Source organism: Theropithecus gelada, chromosome 19, assembly GCF_003255815.1.
Source record: "Theropithecus gelada isolate Dixy chromosome 19, Tgel_1.0, whole genome shotgun sequence".
Classification (NCBI taxonomy): Eukaryota; Metazoa; Chordata; class Mammalia; order Primates; family Cercopithecidae; genus Theropithecus; species Theropithecus gelada.
Genome location: NC_037687.1, coordinates 16,693,924 through 16,712,655, shown reverse-complemented (window position 1 = coordinate 16,712,655; position 18,732 = coordinate 16,693,924). Strand labels below are relative to the sequence as shown.

Sequence of the window (18,732 nt, the reverse complement as noted above, 5' to 3'; positions counted from 1 at the left end):
ACTTACTTCTGCCAAACTCACCTCCCCGCATGGCTAACAGCCAAGGGTTAGGTGAGTGCCTGGCTGGGAGGTGCCCCAGCTTGCTGTCTGCCCCCAACCCCTCTCTGACTGGGTCATGCAACAGGATGGCCTCTGAGGCCTGATGAGTGCTGGGGCTGTGGGGTTCTTTGTGTGGCTGGTGCACAGCCCTGGCTGCCCCATCAGCTGCTTGAACGAAGCACTCCGAACCAAATTCACCAGGACTGGCCTCCAGGCGGTGCCCCTGCAGCCATTTCTGACCCCCTCTCCTCCTCCCCTGGGACCTGTCTGTCCTCGGCTGTCAGCCTCAGATCTGGCACATCCCTGAGGCTGGGGTTGCTCCCAGGACTCCCTCTCTGTTGCACTTGCAAACGCTCCTGCCTGAGTCCAGGGTCCTGGTCAGCCAGCCTGTCCGCCATGCTCCCTGCAGCCAGCCTCCCTCTGGCCACTGGCTTCTCAACAGGCTGGAAAGGACATGCAGATGGACGTCCCTGCTGTGCCTGGGCACACCTGCCCCCGCCTCGGTTCCTCCCACCCCTGCTCCTGGTCCCATCTGGTGTCCCTCAGTGGCTCCAGCCATCAGCATGCCCGGAGCAGCCTGCTGGATGGGACTGCTCTCCTCCTTCCCAGGGCTCATGACAGTCTCCAGGAGATCCTCTGTGTGAGTGACAATCCTCCCACTCCCCAACATTGTTCTTGTGGGGAGCACCGATGGGGGAGGTTGGCCTGGATGGGGCAGGGGTCCAGGAAAATCCCAACCACATGCCAGCCATACAAAGGAATGAAATGCTGATACAACTGGTGGGTAGAGAAACAAACCATAGTCCATCATCCATCCAGGCTGTGGAATATGATGCAGTCATGAAAAGGAAGGAAGCACTGATCCATGCTATGATGTGGATGAATCTCAAGAACATGATGTCAAGTGAGAGAAGCCAGACACAAAAGGCCACAGAGTGTGAGAGATTCCATTGATCTGAAATGTCCACAACAGGCAGATCCGTAGAGACGGGAAGCAGATTAGTGGTTGCCAGGGCCTGGGAGAGGGAAGTGGGGAGTGACTGCTGATGGGGATGGGGTCTCCTTTTGGGGGGATGGAAATATTCTGGAACTGGATAGAGGCAATGGTTGCATACTACTGCGAGTGTACTAAATGCCACTGAATTGCACACTTTTGCCTGAGGCCAGGAGTTCGAGACCAGCCTTGCTGACATAACAAAATCCAGTCTCTACAAAAAAATAAAAAACATTAGCCAGGTGTGGTGGCGTGCCCCTGTAGTCCCAGCTGCTTGAGAGGCTGCGGTGGGAGGATCACTTGAGGCCAGGAATTTGAGGCTGCAGATGTAATTTAATTTACAGGCTTATAAACTGCAGATATAATTTAATCTATATATTTATAAACTGCAGGTATAAATATATCTATTTATAAATAGTAAATAAATAAATTATATCTCGATAAGCTCTTAAACAGAAACCTCAACTTCAGAGGCATTAGAGTTGGCATATGCCCGGTTCCAGAACTTTCTATTTCTGCCACCCTTGCTGAGTGGTTCGTGTACCTCAGTTTCCTCACGTCAGGTGGAAGGGGTCAGTCTGTCCACGTCAGGATGGGGCGAGGATGTATGAGATGATGCCCCCAACGCTGGGTGGAGGCTGGCATCCATCTGTGTCTCGCCCGACAGACTCAAGGGGAAAGGACGTGGCCCAGGCAGGTGTCCTTGAGGGTGGAGGTCGAGGTGGATAATGACACTGTGGTCTGGGTGACCTGCCCCAGTGCTGACTGTGGGTGGGGGAACAGAGCTAGTGGCCTGGCTGATGGCGGAGGGGCTGGGGAGTCGGGGGGAACATGAGACTGGGTTTGTGGGGACCCTAAGGAGGAGCTCAGGACCTGGTCCAGGTGGATACGAGTCCTAGGTTCCTTTGCCCCAAGAGGGGGGTCTAGGGCAGTGGCTAGCTCAGGACCCTTCCTCAGTCCCTCACTGGAATGTCCTGGGATTGGCACGACTTCGGGTGAGCTTGGCTCCACCAGCTGGGGGCGTCCCTCTGTGGCCCGCAGCCCATCACTGTCACCGTGTCCCACTGTGGGCCAGGCCACAGGGGCTCCATGGAGTCTGGGGACCCTTGGGACAACAGCCTGACAAGCAAGGATCCTTATTTTATTTCTGCCTTCAGAATGAAAACTCCATGCACGCCGCCAGCTGCACTTGCTACAGTTCAGGACAGATGAAGGGAACCCCAGCCTTCGGCCCCTTGGACTCAGCCTGCTCTCAGAAGGGCACCGAGGCGAGTGCCTGGTAGATCTGAGGCTGTGGGCGAAGGGAGAGGAGCGTGTTCTGGGTGTGCTTTGCGGCGAGCCCCCATGGCCGATGCCGTGGGCTGCTCTATCCGCAGCCCCTGGGCTGTCGAGGGGCGCCTGCACTGGGAGGCTAGAGGCCACATGGAGGACGGGGAGACCCATGGCTTCTGCAGCCCCCAGACTTGGTGAAAGGTGATGGCAACAGTTAACTGCAGTGGCGGACAGATCAGCTGATTGGAACCGGCTTTCCACAGTGCTCCCTTCCTGTTTTTTGGTCAGCATTGCACAGCAAGGCTGCAACCCTCGCTGGGGGTGGGGGTGGGGGTGGGGAGGTGCGCCCAAACCTCAAAACAGCTCAACTTCTCCTTTTGGGGAGCTGAGAAAAAAATCCCCAATCGATACTGCGAGTTGTGCTGATCTCCGGCTTTCTGCAGCCTGGGCGAGAGAGGGGACAGCAGAGAGGCAGCCTGAACGGGGGGCCGGGGCTCAGGCCGGGTTGAAACCCCGGGTTAGGCTGTGGCTGTCTGTAGTGTGGCCTGGGGAATCCACCTGTAGTGGGTTGACTTGTGGCTTCCCAAAAAGACATGTCTAAGTCCTGACCCCTAGAACCTGTGACTGTGGCCTTATTTGGAAACAGGGTCTTTGCACACGTCATGAAGATACGCGTTTTGAGATGAAGTGATCCCATGAGAGAAAGACAAGGGAGATTGGACACGCACAGGGGAGAAGACCAGGTGATGACGGAAGGAGAGGGCAGAGCAATGTGGCCACAAGCCCAGGAGCTCCAAGGACGACTGAAGCCACCAGAACCTGGGAGAGAGGCCTGGGACAGACTCTCCCTCAGAGCCTCCAGAGGGACCCAGCCCTGCCCACACCTTGATTTCCGACTTCCGGCCTCCAGAACTGTGAGAGAATCAACCACTGCTGTTTGAGGACTTCCAGCCCGTAAAATGTATAGACACCTCAGGAAACTCATGCATCCACGTGTCTCTCTGGGGCTCAGTTTCCTCATCTTTAAAATGGGCAAAGCTGCTGTGAGGGCTTAGAGATGATGGAGGAAAATCAAGAAGCATAAACCCTGATACCCAGTGGGCCTGAGGCATGATTTAGCTAATTATTCCTCTTATTGGAAAATGATTCTTGGGGCCAGGCATGGTGGCTCACGCCTGTAATTCCAACACTTTGGGAGGCCAAGGAGGGTGGATTACTTGAGGTTAGGAGTTCGAGATCAGCCTTGGCCACCATGGTGAAACCCGTCTCTACTAAAAATGTAAAAATTAGCCGGGCATGGTGGTAGGCGCCTATAGTCCCAGCTACTCGGGAGGCTGAGGCAGGAGAATCACTTAAACCCAGGAGGCGGAGGTTCCAGTGAGCTGAGATTGTGCCACTGCACTCCAGCCTGGGGGATAGAGCAAGACTCTATCTCAAAAAAAGAAAAAAAGAAAATGACTCTTAAGTTAGCACAGAACAGATGGAACTCACGGGTAATTTCTAAAAGCTCAGTGGCTGCAATGAACAGTGATTGGGTCTTATGGGAAGAACTCAAAAGACAGTGGTTCTATTCCCAGGGGACATCAGCAGTGCCTGGAAGCTATTTTGTTAATACTTCTCTAATCAAATGAAATGTCTGGGGACACTTCTGGTTGTCTGTTACACCTGCGGGGTGGGGAGTGCTCCTGGCATCTGCTGGGTGGAGGCCAGGGATGCTATTCAATGTCCTTCAATGCACAGGACGACTCTTTCCCCAGAGAACGATCCGGCCCTGAATGTCAACAGAGCCGAGGTTGAGAAATCTAGCTCTCCGTGAAGACAATCATATCCCTTTGCAAACAGTCGCCCCAGGAAGCACGTTTATTGCCATGACGTGGATTTGGCTCAAGCCTGTTTTGGAAGCCAGCGTGGGCACCACCCTCGAGCAGCTTAGAACCGCTGGAGAAAACCGGCCTCGCCAGCCCCCACTGCTGAGGCCCCAAGTAGGGCGGCCTGGCAGGACCAGGGGTCTGACTCACAGAGGGTGACTAATGGCTATCGAAGGCATACTGGAGACTGTGCAGGCGTGGAGGCTGGAGGGAGCTTTGCTGGCATCCGGGGAGGAATTACCGGTACCCAAGATGATTGTGGATCTGGGGCAGACCTCGAGGACCCAGGCATAAGATGTCACCAAGTGGGACTTGCCAGGGGCCAGGTGGGACCTGAAGCTGGCCAGGTGGGACTCTAGGACTCTACGGGGGATGCTGTGGGCTGACTTGTGCTCCCTGTCCCCAAAATTATATCCACATCCTCACCCCCGGAAACTGTATGTGACCTTATTTGGAAATAGGGTCTTTGCAGACGCAATTAGGTAGGATGAGGTCATGCCGGAGTAGGATGGGCCCTACATCCCATGAGTGGTGTCCTTGTTGTAAGAAAGCCACGTGAAGACACGGACACACAGGAAGAACACCCCTGATGGCAGAGACTGACGTGATGTGGCCACAGGCCAGGGCACATCTGCAGCCGCCAGAGAAGCTGGAAGAGGCCTGAAGCATCCTCCTCCAGAGGCAGGAGGGAGCGTGGCCCCGTGGACACCTTGATTTCAGACTCTTGGCCTCCAGGACCATGAGAGCCTTCATCCCTGTTGTTGGAGACTCCCTTGCCCCTAACACTTTGTTACCTAAGCAACAGGAAACTCATCCACGCCCTGGAGGGTCCTAGGGAGATGGAGCTGTGGAGGCAGTAACGTGGTGGGGAGGACATGGACCCTGAACTGAGACCTAGGTGGCAATCCTGCCTCCTGGCCATTCCACATTGAAACCTTGGGGCTGGGTGTGTCATTTCTGTGGGGCTCAGGTGTTCACCCACCTGCCTGGTCCCATTTGGCAAAATGTCTGACATGGTAAACGTTGGATCTACCCTCTCGTTCATTCACCTACTAAATTTTTGTTGTTTATATTTTTGAGACAGGGTCTTGCTCTGTCACCCAGGCTGGAGTGCAGTGGTGTGATCATAGCTCACTGCAGTCTTGAACTCCCGGGCTCAAGCAATCCTCCCACTTCAACCTCCTGAGTAGCTGGGACCATAATTTTTTATTTTTATTTTTAATTTTGAGATGGAGTTTTGCTCTTGTTGCCCAGGCTGGAGTACAATGGTGCGATCTTGGCTCGCTGCAACCTCCGCCTCTCATGTTCAAGCCATTCTCCTGCCTCAGCCTCCTGAGTAGCTGGGATTAGAGGTGCCTGCTACCACACCCGGCTAATTTTTGTATTTTCAGTAGAGACGGGGTTTCACCATGTTTGCCAGGGTGATCTCGAACTCTTGACCTCAGGTGATCCACCTGCCTCGGCCTCCCAAAGTGCTGGGATTATAGGCATGAGCCACTGCACCCAGCCTAGTTTTTAAAATTTTTGGTAGAGATGGGGTCTTGCAATGTTACCCAGGCTGGTCTGGAACTCCTAGGCTCACGCAATCCTCCTGACTCAGCCTCCTGACTCTGGGATTACAGGTGTGAGCTATACATGCTGAATTTTCAAGGTCACTGTTTTATCTCTGATGTGGATGCCAGGTACTGATGTTTTGGCCTGGAGAGCCATCGAGCCCCCTGGCCACCAGGTAGGAGGACACTGGGGCCACTGGCAGTTTCACTGTGGCTGAGTCTCAGAGCTGGGATGACGCCAGGGTGGCCTCGGGACCCCAGAGCTGGGTTGCATCCACGTCTGCTCAGAACCTCTACAGTTCCTGCGTCACCCAGAGTTCTACCTGGGAAGAATTTTGTGTTGACTTTGGCCACCACATAGCCCAGTGTCTGTATCACAGTCTGCCACACAGCAAATGCTCACACAGCGATGAATGGGTGGTCTGGGTTTATAATGTAATGCATACAAAACAAACCATATTAAAAATCGCTGAGGTGGGAGGATCACTGGAAACAAGGAGTTCGAGACCAGCCTGGGCAATGTAATAAGACTCTGTCTCTATAAAAAATTTAAAAATTATCCAGGCATGGTGGTGCACACCCGGAATCCCAGCTACTTGGGTGGCTCGGGTGGGAGGATCGCTGGAGCTCAGAAGTTCCAGGCTGTGGTGAGTGACGATTGTGCCACTGTACTCCAGCCTAGGTAATGGAGAGAGACCCGGAAAAGAAAGGAAAGAAAAGGAAAGGAAAGGAAAGGGAAAAGGAAAGGATAAGAAAAGAACAGAATAGAACAGAAAGAAAATGGACATTCTATGGTGAAATTGCTCAGCGGTTTTATTGAAAGCTGATGTGAACAATGACAATGAATCTCTGTGTTACTTGTACAGGAGAAAACAGAAATAGGCTACACATGTTGGACGAGGGCTAAGTTGTATGACCCCAATTAATGTCTTGCTGATGACCTCAGAGAGGAAGAGGAACTGAAATGCATTCCGTAGGCACTGCTTAGATGTGATTTCAGTGAAATCTGCATGGCAGCCCTCAGTCTGTGGGGACTAACAAGAGGCCAGAGGTCAAGGCTCCAGGGAGGGTGGGGTCTGACCCTGCCCCCAACTCCCTCTCTCCACTGAGGGGGTTCTCAGGATCCTATGTGTGAAGAAACTGACATATTCATATAATGGGCTACAATTCAGCATAAGAAATGAGCTCTCAAGCCACAAAAAGACATGGAGGAATCTCCCCTCCCCCTTTTTTGGAGGGGGACAGGGTCTCACTCTGCCACCTAGACTGGAGTGTAGTGGCCCGACGTTGGCTCACTGCAGCCTCAACCTTCTGGGCTCAGGTGATTCTCCTGCCTCAGACTCCCAAGTAGGTGGGACCACAGGCACACAGCACCATACCTGGCTAATTTTTGTATATATATTTATTTTTTTGTAGAGACGGGGTCTTGTTATTTGCCTAGGCTGATCTGGAACTCCTGGGCTCAAATGATCCTCCTGCCTTGGCCTCCCAACGCACTGGGATTACGTAAGCCACCGCGCCGGACCAACATGGAGGAACCTCAAACGCACGTTGTGAAGTGGAAGCAGCCAGTCTGAAAAGCCTGTACACTGGGACTCCAACTACAGACAGCCGGGAAAAAACAGAACTATGGAGGCAGTCAGAAGAGCTGTGGCTGCCAAAGATTACGGAGGAATGAACAGGAGGAGCATGGAGGAATTTTAGGGCAGTGACACTACTCTGTGACACTCCAACGGCGGATACAATCATTATACTTTTGTCCAAACTCAAAGAACTTGCAACACCAAGAACCCTAATGGAAACTATGGCCGTTAGTCAACAACAGCATCAATGTGGATTTGAATCAGTTGCAACGGACACATCACGCTAATGCAAAATATAAATAACGCGAGAACCTGGGGGTGGGAGGGGTACATGGGAACTCTCTGCACTATCTGCTTGGTATTTCTATAAACCTAAAACTGCTGTAAAACAACTAAAGTCTGGTTTTTTTTTTTTTTTTTTAAGAAAGCGGGGCTGGGTGCAGTGGCTTACGCCTATAATCCCAGCATGTTGGGAGGCCAAGGTGGGAGGATCACTGGCATCCAGGAGTTCGAGACCAGCCTGGGCAATGGAGTGAGACCCCCATTTCCACAAAAAATAAAAAATAAAAATGAAAAAAGGGCAGACCCCACACCCAGAGGTGCAGACCCCTGAGGCCATACGCTGCCCCTGGCCCTCACCAGGTGACGATGGTTCTGTTGTTCTGAGACATGTGGATGCACCTTGTCCTAAAACCCTTGGAATGATGGGTGCTGTGTGGTCACTTCTGCAGCCCTGTGGCCACAAGACTCACCCACAGCAGCACACAGAGGGCTCCCGTGGGGTTTGGCTGATCAGGGCAATGAACAGCGGGCAGAGGGCATGAGGCATGAGAGCCTGGGTTGGTCCCTTCTCTGCTGCCTCTACAGTGAAACCAGGTGGCCTCCTCCCCTTGCCCACTCTGTGACAATGCCTCGCCATCCCCTTAACCCCCAGGCCTGCCGTACGCCTTGCTGGCTTCCTTCCACCCTGCCGGTGCCCCTAGAAATGCCCCATTATGAAGCACTCCTCAAACTGGTTTGAATGCACCAGCCTTTTCTTTCAGGCACCTTGAGAAGGAACGGCCATGATCTGGAAGCCAAATGTGTATTAACTGTGACCTTTTTTTGTTTTTTTTTTTGAGACAGAGTTTCACTCTGTCACCCAGGCTGGAGTGCAGTGAAGCAATCTTGGCTAACTGCAACCTCCACCTACCGGGTTCAAGTGATTCTCCTGCCTCAGCCTCCCAAGTAGCTGGGATTACAGGCACGCACCACTATGCCTGGCTAATTTTTATATTTTTAGTAGAAACAAGGTTTCATCATGTTGGCCAGGCTGGTCTCAAAGTCCTGACCTCAGGTGATCCACCTACCTCGGCCTCCCAAAGTGCTGGGATTACAGGCATGAGCCACCACACCCAGTGACTTTTTATTTTCTGTATTTTTGATGCTCTGACATCTGGGGCCTGGCTGACCCCAGAGAGACGGCCCTTTCCAATTCCTAGATTGGTTCTAGCCAATTCCTAGAGATGGTTCGGGACTTGCCTTCCATATGCAAACCAACTAGTCCAGAGCCTACACCCCAGCCACCTCCTCTGTAGGGCTCTCACACTCCAGCCCACTATCCCCTGCTCTCATCACCCCAGGCCCTGGCACCTAACAACAAGGGGCAGCCCTTATGCCCCAGAGCCCATTGAAATAATTCAAACAAGCCAATCCTAAGCCAGCTTACTCTGCCTAGCACATTTCGATGCATGAAAATCACAATAAAGGTTCCTGCCTCTCTCCGCTCCCTTTTTCCCTCTCTCCCTCAGTCTCCTGACGCGTTCCAGTGCTTCCCTCTGTGGCCTTCCATGGCATTGCACCCTCTTTAGGGAACTGTGAGTAACAAACTCTCTTTCCAAGGGCAGTTGCATCCTGACCAGTTGGCCTCGCAGTACCTGAATAATAACAACTATCAGAAAACCTCCACTTTTTCTCTCTTTAGAGGCAGGGTCTCTTTCTGTTGCCCAGGCTGGAGTGCAGTGGTGCGATCATAGCTCCAACTTGTGGGCTCAATTGATCCTCCCGCCTTAGCCTCTCTAATAGCTGGGACAACAAATGTGTGTCACCGCACTTGGCTAATCTTTGTTTTTGTTTTGTTTTGTTTTTGTAGAGAGGTGGCCTTGCTATGTTGCCCAGGCTGATGTTGAACTCCTGGGCTCAAGCAATCCTCTTGCCTTAGGCTCCCAAAAACCAGTGGGATTATAGACATGAGCCACCACACCTGGCCTGAAATTTCTTTCTTTCTTTTCTTTTCTTTTTTGAGACGGAGTCTCTCTCTGTCATTCAGGCTGGAATGCAGTGGCATGATCATAGCTCACTGCAGCCTCAAACTCCTGGGCTCAAGTGATCCTCCTGCCTCAGCCTCCTGAGCAGTTGGGACTAGAGGTGAGCACTACTATGCCTGCTTGGCTGATCATTTTTTTTGTAGAGAGAAGGTCTTGCTATGTTGCCCAGACTGATCTTGAACTCCTGGGCTCAAGCAATCCTCCCACCTCAGCCTCCCAAAGTATTGGGATTACAGACGTGAGCCACCGCACTTGGCTCAAAACCCACATTTTCCAAACAAAGGCCCCCTCCCAAGACCAACCAGCTTCCCCGCTCACCTCCAGCACGGGGCCAGCACCCAGGATGGTCCTCTCAACGCCGCTGGCATAGCCCTTCTGGCTGAGGGCGGTGAGGCAGTGGATGAGGAAGTTGGTGCTCTGGGTCTTGCCAGAGCCGCTCTCACCCGAAATCACGATGCACTGGTTCACGCGCTTCCTGAGCATGGTGTAGTAGGCCACGTCGGCCAGCGCGAAGACGTGTGGCTCCAGCTTGCCCAGCTGCTGGTTCTCATACATCTTCACGTACTTGGGGTTGTAGATGGGCAGGAACTTAAAGGGGTTGATAGCCACCAGGATGCTCCCCGCATATGTGTAGATCTTTTGTTGCAGGAAGCGGTGCTTGAGGTTCTTCAGGAGGTTGCCCTCGGTCAGCTCAGGGAGGTTACACAGGTCATCAAAGTCCGCCTGCTGCCGTGGCAGGAGGCCACGCTCCACTAGGCGTCGGGTGGCCGTGGCCTGCGCCACCAGCTGCATGTGCACATACTTGATGGTCCCGTCTGCATTGCGCTCCTGCAGCAGGAAGTAGTAGCCATCCTCCTGCGGGTGCTCGTCCTGCGCCCGCCGGGGCCACAGCAGCACCCGGTGCACAGGCGAGTCGTTGGCATCCAGCACCCATTCCTCGCCGCCCGACTCTTTGACTTCCACCAGCACGTAGCATTTGGTGCCGTCCAGCCGCAGGCTGGCGATGGCGTCCTTGATGACGTCCGAGGTGGTGCTGTCCTTGGTGGCGGTCACGCGGCACGAGGCCTGGCTCTCCGTGGTGGACAGCTGGGGGTAGATGTGCAGGTGGTAGGCCGCCTGCTCCCGGCGGCCCGAGCTGCCTGCCTCTTTCACACTCATCCTGCCGGCCGCCTGGCTTCAGCATGCCTCCCAGGCTCGGGGCCCGCGTGTCCTGGAGCTGGAAGGGAGGTCAGAGCCAGGCACAGTCAGAGAGGTGGGGGGAAGTTTAAGGGGCATGTGGAGTCCCACTCCTGGGCAGATAGCACCTGACCCAATGCTGGAGTTCCCTACCCGACTAGGCTCACCCAAAAAGCCAGAGGCAACCAGTCACGGCATCCCGTGAGGGTCTGTCTGTCCTTCAACATGACCTCAGGCTCATGCAGTGGCTCATGCTTATAATCCCAAAACTTTGGGAGGCCAAGGTGGGAGGATTGCTTGAGGCCAGGAGTTTGAGACTAGCCTGGGCAACATAGGAAGACCCCATCTCTACAAAAAATAAAGACATGGTGGTGCTCAACTGTGGTCCCAGCTCCTCGGGAGGCTGAGGTGGGAGGATCACTTGAACCCAGGAGATCGAGGCTGCAGTGAGCCATGATTATACCAGCCATGCTCCAGCCTGGGTGACAGAGAGAGACTCTGTCACTTAAAAAAAAAAAATTTTGATAGTGGTTTTTACAAGTGACATCATCAGACAACCCCCAAGACCTGACCCTTCCCCCTGAGTTTGCTCCATCCCAGCCCCCATTCCACCCCATCCAGAGGCAGCCTTTCAACTTGGAAGCCTAACAGCCATGACCCTCTTTCTGCTATGCCCTTCCCAGCCCACATCCTTCCTGACCTCATCTCTGAATAAACCTCCCCAGCAGCTCCCCAAGCAGATGAAGGCTCGGCCCCACAAGCCTTGGCCACACACCGGTAACAGTGAGAGGCATGTGGGGATGAGCAAGACTGAACCAGTCCTGAAATTTGGGATTCCCAAAACTCCAGGATCCTTGAAACCCAACCTAGGAAGACAAAGTCTGGGAGAGCCACAAAAAACGCACTCAGGCAAATGGCTTAGAGGGCGGCTGCTTCTGAAGCCACAACTCCAGTCTACTGGGGAGAAGAACATCAGGCAGGCCCAGGCAGGGGGCATCCTGCAGGAATATGGTCGGTGCTCCCAAGATTGCCAAGGTCACGGGCAACAAGGAAAGACTGAGGAGCCAGCTGTCCAAGACCACAGGAGACTCGCAATGCGATAGGACTCCCCGGAAAGGATCCTCCGCCAGAGAGACGGCTTGAATAGAAGAGCTAGTGACATCAGAAGCACACCAGGGGGGTGGTAAGTAGCAGTCTGCCAATACCAATTTCTTTTCTTTTCCTTTTTTTTTGTTTTTGAGACAAGAGTCTCACTCTGTCGCTTAGGCTGGAGTGTAGTGGTGCAGTCTCGGCTCACTGCAACCTCTGCTGCCTGGGTTCAAGCAATTCTCCTGCCTCAGCCTCCTGAATAGCTGGGACTATAGGCATGTGCCACCACACCCGGCTACTTTTTTTATAAAAGTGCAGACGGGGTTTTGCCATGTTGGCCAGGCTGATCTCGAACTCCTGACCTCAGGTGATCTGCCCACCTCGACCTCCCAAAGTGCTGGGATTAGAGGGGTGAGCCACCACGCCCAGTCTACAAGTGCAGGTTTCTTATATACATATATTGTGTAGTGATGAAGTCTGGGCTTGGCTTTTCTTTCTCTTTTTTTTTTTTTTTTTTTTTTGCGATGGAGATTCGCTGTTTGTTGCCCAGGCTCTAGTGCAGTGGTATGATGTCAGCTCACTGTAACCTCCGCCTCCCGGGTTCAAGTGATTCTCCTGTCTCAGCCTCCCAAGTAGCTGGGATTATAGGCACCCGCCACTAAGCTCAGCTAATTTTTTTTGTATTTTTAGTAGAGACAGGGTTCTATCATGTTGGCCAGGCTGGTCTCGAACTCCTGACCTCAGGTGATCCGCCCTCCTCGGCCTCCCAAAGTGCTGAGATTACAGACATGAGCCACTGTGCCCAACCTTTTTTTTTTTTTTTCCTTAATAGAGACAGCCTCATTATGTTGGCCAGGTGGCCTTGAACTCCTAAGCTCAAACGATCCACCTGCCTAGGCCCCCTAGAGTGCCGAGATTATGGGCATGAGTGACTGTGCCCAGCCAAGTTTATTCCTAAAAAATGCATTTGCTTCTGAAGGTTGCAAGAAAAAGAAATGCTGGTGCCAGCCCACCTGGGGGCTTGGAGCAAGAGCCATAAATGCGGCACGAGTCAACCAAGAATGGCTGAGGGTGTGAAGATGGGGCCCAAAGACAGGCAGGAGAGGCTGGTACTCAAACAGACGTGAGTGCAGAGGTGAATCCAGCGCAATGGTTAAAAGACACACAGTAGGAGTGATTATCCTAAAGAACAAGAGAAGACATTAGGGGAGTGAGAATATCTAAGAGGGGTTCTGAGTCCAGGCGCAGTCACTCGCACTTGTAATACCAGCACTTTGGGAGGCCAAGATGGGTGGATTGCTCGAGGTCAGGAGTTCAAGACCAGTCTGGCCAACACGGTGAAACCCTGTCTCTACTAAAAATACAAAAATTAGCCGGGCGCAGTGGCAGGCGCCTGTAATCCCAGCTACTTGGGAGGCTGAGGCAGGAGAATCACTTGAACCCGGAAGGTGCAGGTTGCAGCGAGCTGTAATTGTGCCACTGCATTCTGGCCTGGGCGACAGAGTAAGACTCCATCTTGAAAAAAAAAAAAAAGAGGGGTTCTGAAGGATGAAGAGGAGTTCGTTCATGAGGTGAGTAAAAGAGTAAAGGATAGTATGATAGGCACACCACCTGTTTTTATAAATAAAGTTTTATTGGAAGGCAGCTTTGCCCACTCATTTCCTTATTGTCTGTGGCTGCTTTTGCTACAAGAGCAGAATGAAACAGTTCAGGTACAGACTGAATTTTTACTATCCAGCCCTTCAAAGCAAAGGTTTGCTGACCTCTGCCCTAAAGAGAAGCATGACTCAGCACTGTGTCTGAGTGGGGTCAGGGCCACCAGAGGCTCTGGGAATTCCTGCAGAAGTGTTAGAAGGGCTGAGGCTGAAAGAAACGATAACTTACGAGGCTGAGGCAACAGTTCACACAGGGATAGGGAGTGGCGACAGGGAAGAAGGCTGGGGGACATTTAACTCTTAAAACTTTCTCTTAAAAGTTTCTCTTAAAACTTTCCCCCAAGTGAGTAAGTAACTATCGTGTTTTCTTCCAGGGAAACAGATATACACTGTATATAGCTTAATGAAATCTGGATTGTCTTATTCATTCAGTTGTAAAATCTAATTCTTCCCTTGACATGTCAGTGCATTTGAATGTTCCTCCAGGTCATGAGATAAAGCCTTGAGAGGCAGGTTTGGTTTTTTTTGTTGTTGTTTGCTTCTATTTTTATTTTATTTACTTAAGACACGGCTTGAGCAACAGGGCGAGACGCTGGTTTTTTTTTTTTTTTTATTTTTTTGAAATGGAGTCTCGCTTTATCACCCAGGCTGGAGCACAGTGGTGTGATCTTGGCTCACTGCAACCTCCGCCTATCGGGTTGAACCGACTCTCCTGCCTCAGCCTCCTGAGTAGCTGGGATTACAGGCGCCCACCACCATGCCTGGCTAATTTTTATATTTTTAGTAGAGACGGTGTTTCACCATGTTGGCCAGGCTGGTCTCGAACTCCTGACCTCAGGTGATCCACCCTCCTCGGCCTCCCAAAGTGCTGGGATTTACAAGCGTGAGCCACCATGCCCAGCCGAGACTCTATGTCTTAAACAACAACAACAACAACAACAACTACTATCTGAACGAGGCAGCTCTTCCACTTTTTTATGTTTTGAGACAGGGCCTCACTCTGTCACTCAGGCTGGAATGCAGTGGCGTGATCTCAGCTCATTGCAGCCTCAACCTCCCAGGCTGACTGGGCTCAAGTAATCCTCTGACCGCACCACCATGCCCAGCTAATTTTTGTATTTTTTTTGCAGAGAGGGGGTTTTGTCATGTTGCCCAGGCTGCTCTGGAACTCCACCTGCCTTGACCTCCCAAAGTGCTGGGATTACAGGCATGCGCTACTGTGCCTGGCCCTCATCCGCTTTAGAAAACACTTTAGCAGTTTCTTTCAATGTTAAAACACATACCTAGCACGCGACCCAGCAATTCCCCTCTCCGGAGTTACTCAGGAGAAATGACGCAGATGTCGAGACAGAGACATTTAACTTCTGAGACCCCCAAACTGAGAACCCAAATGTCCACCAACTGAATGAACAAACTAACCACACCATGGAATATGGCTCAGCAATGAGAAGGAACCAACAAGTTCAGGATGGCTGGTTCCTGATGCTCACAATGGTAGGAAAGCAACTCAGAATTGCTGGGCTGAGTGAAAGGAGCCTGACACGGCCAGGCGTGGTGGCTCATGCCTGTAATCCCAGCACTTTGGGAGGCCGAGGCAGGCGGATCACAGGGTCAGCAGGTTGAGACCATCTTGGCTAACACGGTGAAACCCCGTCTCTACTAAAAATACAAAAACAAAAACAAAAATTAGGCAGGCATGGTGGGGGGCACCTGTAGTCCCAGCTACTCAGGAGGCTGAGGCGGGAGAATGGCGTGAATCCGGGAAGCGGAGCTTGCAGCGAGCCGAGATTTGCCAGTGCACTCCAGGCTGGGCGACAGAGCGAGACTCCATCTCAAAAAAAAAAAAAAAAAAAAAAGAGACTACATACAGACCTAGCAATTCTGCTCCCAGGTATAGACTCAAAAGAATGGAAATCAGTGACTCAATTCCTTGTACACCAACGTTCACTGCGTCTCTATTCACAACAGTCGAAAGGCGAAAACAACCCAACGTCCGTCGGCAGATGAATGGATACACAAAACGTGGTCCATCCACACAACGGAATATGACTCAGCCATAAAAAGGAATGAACCACTGCTCCATGCTACAACATGGATGAACCCCAAAAACATGAGGCTGAGAGAAGCCAGACACAAAAGGCCATAGCCACACACAAAAGGCCACTGGGTGTATGATTCCGTTGATACGAAATGTCCAGAACAGGCAAATCCATAGAGACAGGAAGCAGATTGGCGGTTGCCAGGGACTAGGGGAGGGGGAATAGGGAGTCATTGCTAATGGGGACCGGGTTTCCTTTTAAGGGGATGAAATGTTCTGGAACCAGACAGAGCTGGTCGTTGCACAACACTGTGAATGCACTGACTAGCACACTAATTTTTATTTTATTTTATTTTATTTTTGAGACAAAGTCTTGCATTCCATTGCAGTGCTGCGATCCTGGCTCACTGTAACCTCCATGTGCTAGGTTCAAGCGATTCTCCTGCCTCAGCCTCTCTTCCAACCTCAGGGGATTACAGGCACCCGCCACCATGCCCAGCTAATTTTTGTATTTTTAGTAGAGATAGGGTTTCGTCATGTTGGCCAGGCTGGTCTGGAACTCCTGACCTCAAGTGATCTGCCCGCCTCGGCCTCCAAAGTGCTGGAATTACAGGCATGAGCCACCATGCCTGGCCAAATTTTTATTTTTGAGACAGGATCTCATTCTGTTGCCCAGGCTGGAGTCCACTGGTGCAACTGTGGCTCACTGCAGTCTCAACCTCCCCTGGCTCAAGCAATCCTCCCACCTCAGCCTCCCGAGCAGCTGGGACTACAGGCACATGCCACCACGCCTGGCTAATTTTTGTATTTTTAGTAGAGACTGGGTTTCACCATGTTGCCCAGGCTAGTCTCAAACTCCTGGGCTCAAGCAATCTGCCTGTATCAGCCTCCCAAAGTGCTAGGGTTACAGGTTTGAGCTACCACACCCAGCCAAATTGCACGCTTTAGATGGTGAATTTTACATTTTGTGACTTTTCCTTAATTAAGTTTTAAAAAGAGCCTATACTGTCTGACTTTTCCTTAATTTTTAAAAAGAGCCTATACTGTCTGATTTCATGTATATAAAATTATAGAAAATGCAAACTGATCTATGAAGACAGAAAACTGATTGGTGGCTGCTTGGGGATGTGGGGCGGGGAGGGATGACAAGAGGCCTGAGGACACTTTTCAGATGATGGATGTGTTTATGATGGTCATGGTGGTGGGCTCGCAGCTGTTTGCACACTTAGTAAGTACAGCCTATTATGTAACAATTTCATCTGGATAAAACTGCTTAAAAAGGCCAGGTGCTTAGCTGAGCGTGGTGATTCATGCCTGTAATCCCAGTACTTTGAGAGGCCGAGGTGGGCGGATCACCTGAGGTTGGGAGTTCGAGACCAACCTGACCGACATGGAGAAATCCCGTCTCTACTAAAAATACAAAATAAACTGGGCATGGTGAGGCATGCCCTCCCAGCTACTCAGGAGGCTGAGGCAGGAGAATCGCTTGAACCCAACAGGTGGAGATTGCAGTGAGGTGAATTGCGTCATTGCACTCCAGCCTGGGGAAGAGAGTAAAACTCTGTCTTAACAATAACAACAACAACAACAAAGCCAGGTGCCATGGCTCATGCCTATAATCCCAGCACTTTGGGAGGCCGAAGAGGGCGGATTGCTTGAGCTGAGGAATTCTAAACCAGCCTGGGCCACACAACGAGGCATCTCTACAAAAAAAAAAAAAAAAAAAAAAAATTAGCTGGGCATGGTGGCACACACTTGTAGTCCCAGCTTCTTGGGAGGCTGAGGTGGGAGGACTACTTGAGCCCAGGGGGTGGAGGCTGCAGTGAGCAGTGACTGTACCATTGCACCACAGCCTGGGCCACATGGCAGAACCTGTCTCAAACCACCCCCCAAAAAATACTGCTTTAAAAATTACATGGATTTAAAAGATCCCATTTCCCCAGAGTTTATCTTTTTAAAACTTCTTGCTCTGTATTCAAAAGTTCAGCCCTTGAGCCCAGGCACAGTTCCTCAGACACCATGGCTGGGAGATGGTTGGACATCTAAAGGTACGTCAGGTTCCCAGCTGCCACATGGTATCACTCACCTGGTTGTACTAGGACGCCACGAGAGTTAATCATGGAATGTTCTCAGGCAGCTCCATAGGGCCAAGGAAGATGGACAGAGGTTTACACACTTCCAAGCCAAGTGAGGAATACAGGAGCCCAAATTAAAGATACATGTCTTTTTCTTTTTTTTTTTTTGAAATGGGAGTTTCACTCTTGTTGCCCAGGCTGGAGTGTAGTGGCACGATCTTGGCTCACTGCAACCTCTGCCTCTGGGTTCAAGCCATTCTCCTGCCTCAGCCTCCCAAGTAGCTGGGATTACAGGTGCGTACCACCACACCCAGCTAATTTTTTATTTTTGATTCGGATGGGGTTTCACCATGTTGGCCAGGTTGGTCTCCAACTCCTGCTGACCTCAGGTGATCCGCCTGCCTCGGTCTCCCAAAGTGCCAGGATTATAGGTGTGAGCCACTGTGCCTGGCCAAGATACATGTCTTAATCACACCTGCACGAATGTGTGTGTGTGCTGGCATGTGTACTTCCATGTGCTTGCATGTACACAGAGGACACACATGTGAATACACATGCTTGTGTGCACACAGTACACAAACATGAACACACCTGTGTGCACATAACATAGGACACATCCATGCTCATATAAACACAGCACACACGGACACACTATGCACACATGCTTGTACACACATTCACATGCCTGTATACACACTCACATGCATGCACATACATACAAGGACACAGGTATGAAGGAACATATGTGCAAGCGCTTTTTTTTTTTTGACGGAGTCTTGCTCTGTCGCCCAGGCTGGAAAGCAGCGGCGCGATATCAGCTCACTGCAACCTCTGCCTTCTGGGTTCAAGAGATTCTCGAGCTTCAGCCACCCAAGTAGCTGGGATATAGGCATGTATCTCCACGTCTGGCTAATTTTAGTATTTTTAGCAGAGATGGGGCTTTGCCATGTTGGCCAGGCTGGTCTCCAACTTCTAGCCTCAAGTGATCCAGCCGCCTCGCCCAGCATATACATCCGTATGAACGCTCACGCACACACACGTGCACAGCCACACGTACATGCTTGTACACAAAACATTTGCAAGC

General features: G+C 51.5%; 1 protein-coding gene across 3 annotated transcripts in view; it reads right to left on the bottom strand.

Annotated features, from left to right (window-relative positions):
* MYO9B (myosin IXB) overlaps positions 1 to 18,732 on the bottom strand; it is a 139,446-nt gene that overhangs the window by 104,164 nt on the left and 16,550 nt on the right. For all 3 annotated transcript variants that reach the window (XM_025367239.1, XM_025367241.1, XM_025367240.1), the window contains exon 2: positions 9,934 to 10,831. In XM_025367239.1, coding sequence (XP_025223024.1) covers positions 9,934 to 10,773 — 840 coding nt within the window. In that variant the 5' untranslated portion in view covers positions 10,774 to 10,831. The remainder of the gene's footprint in view (positions 1 to 9,933; positions 10,832 to 18,732) is intronic.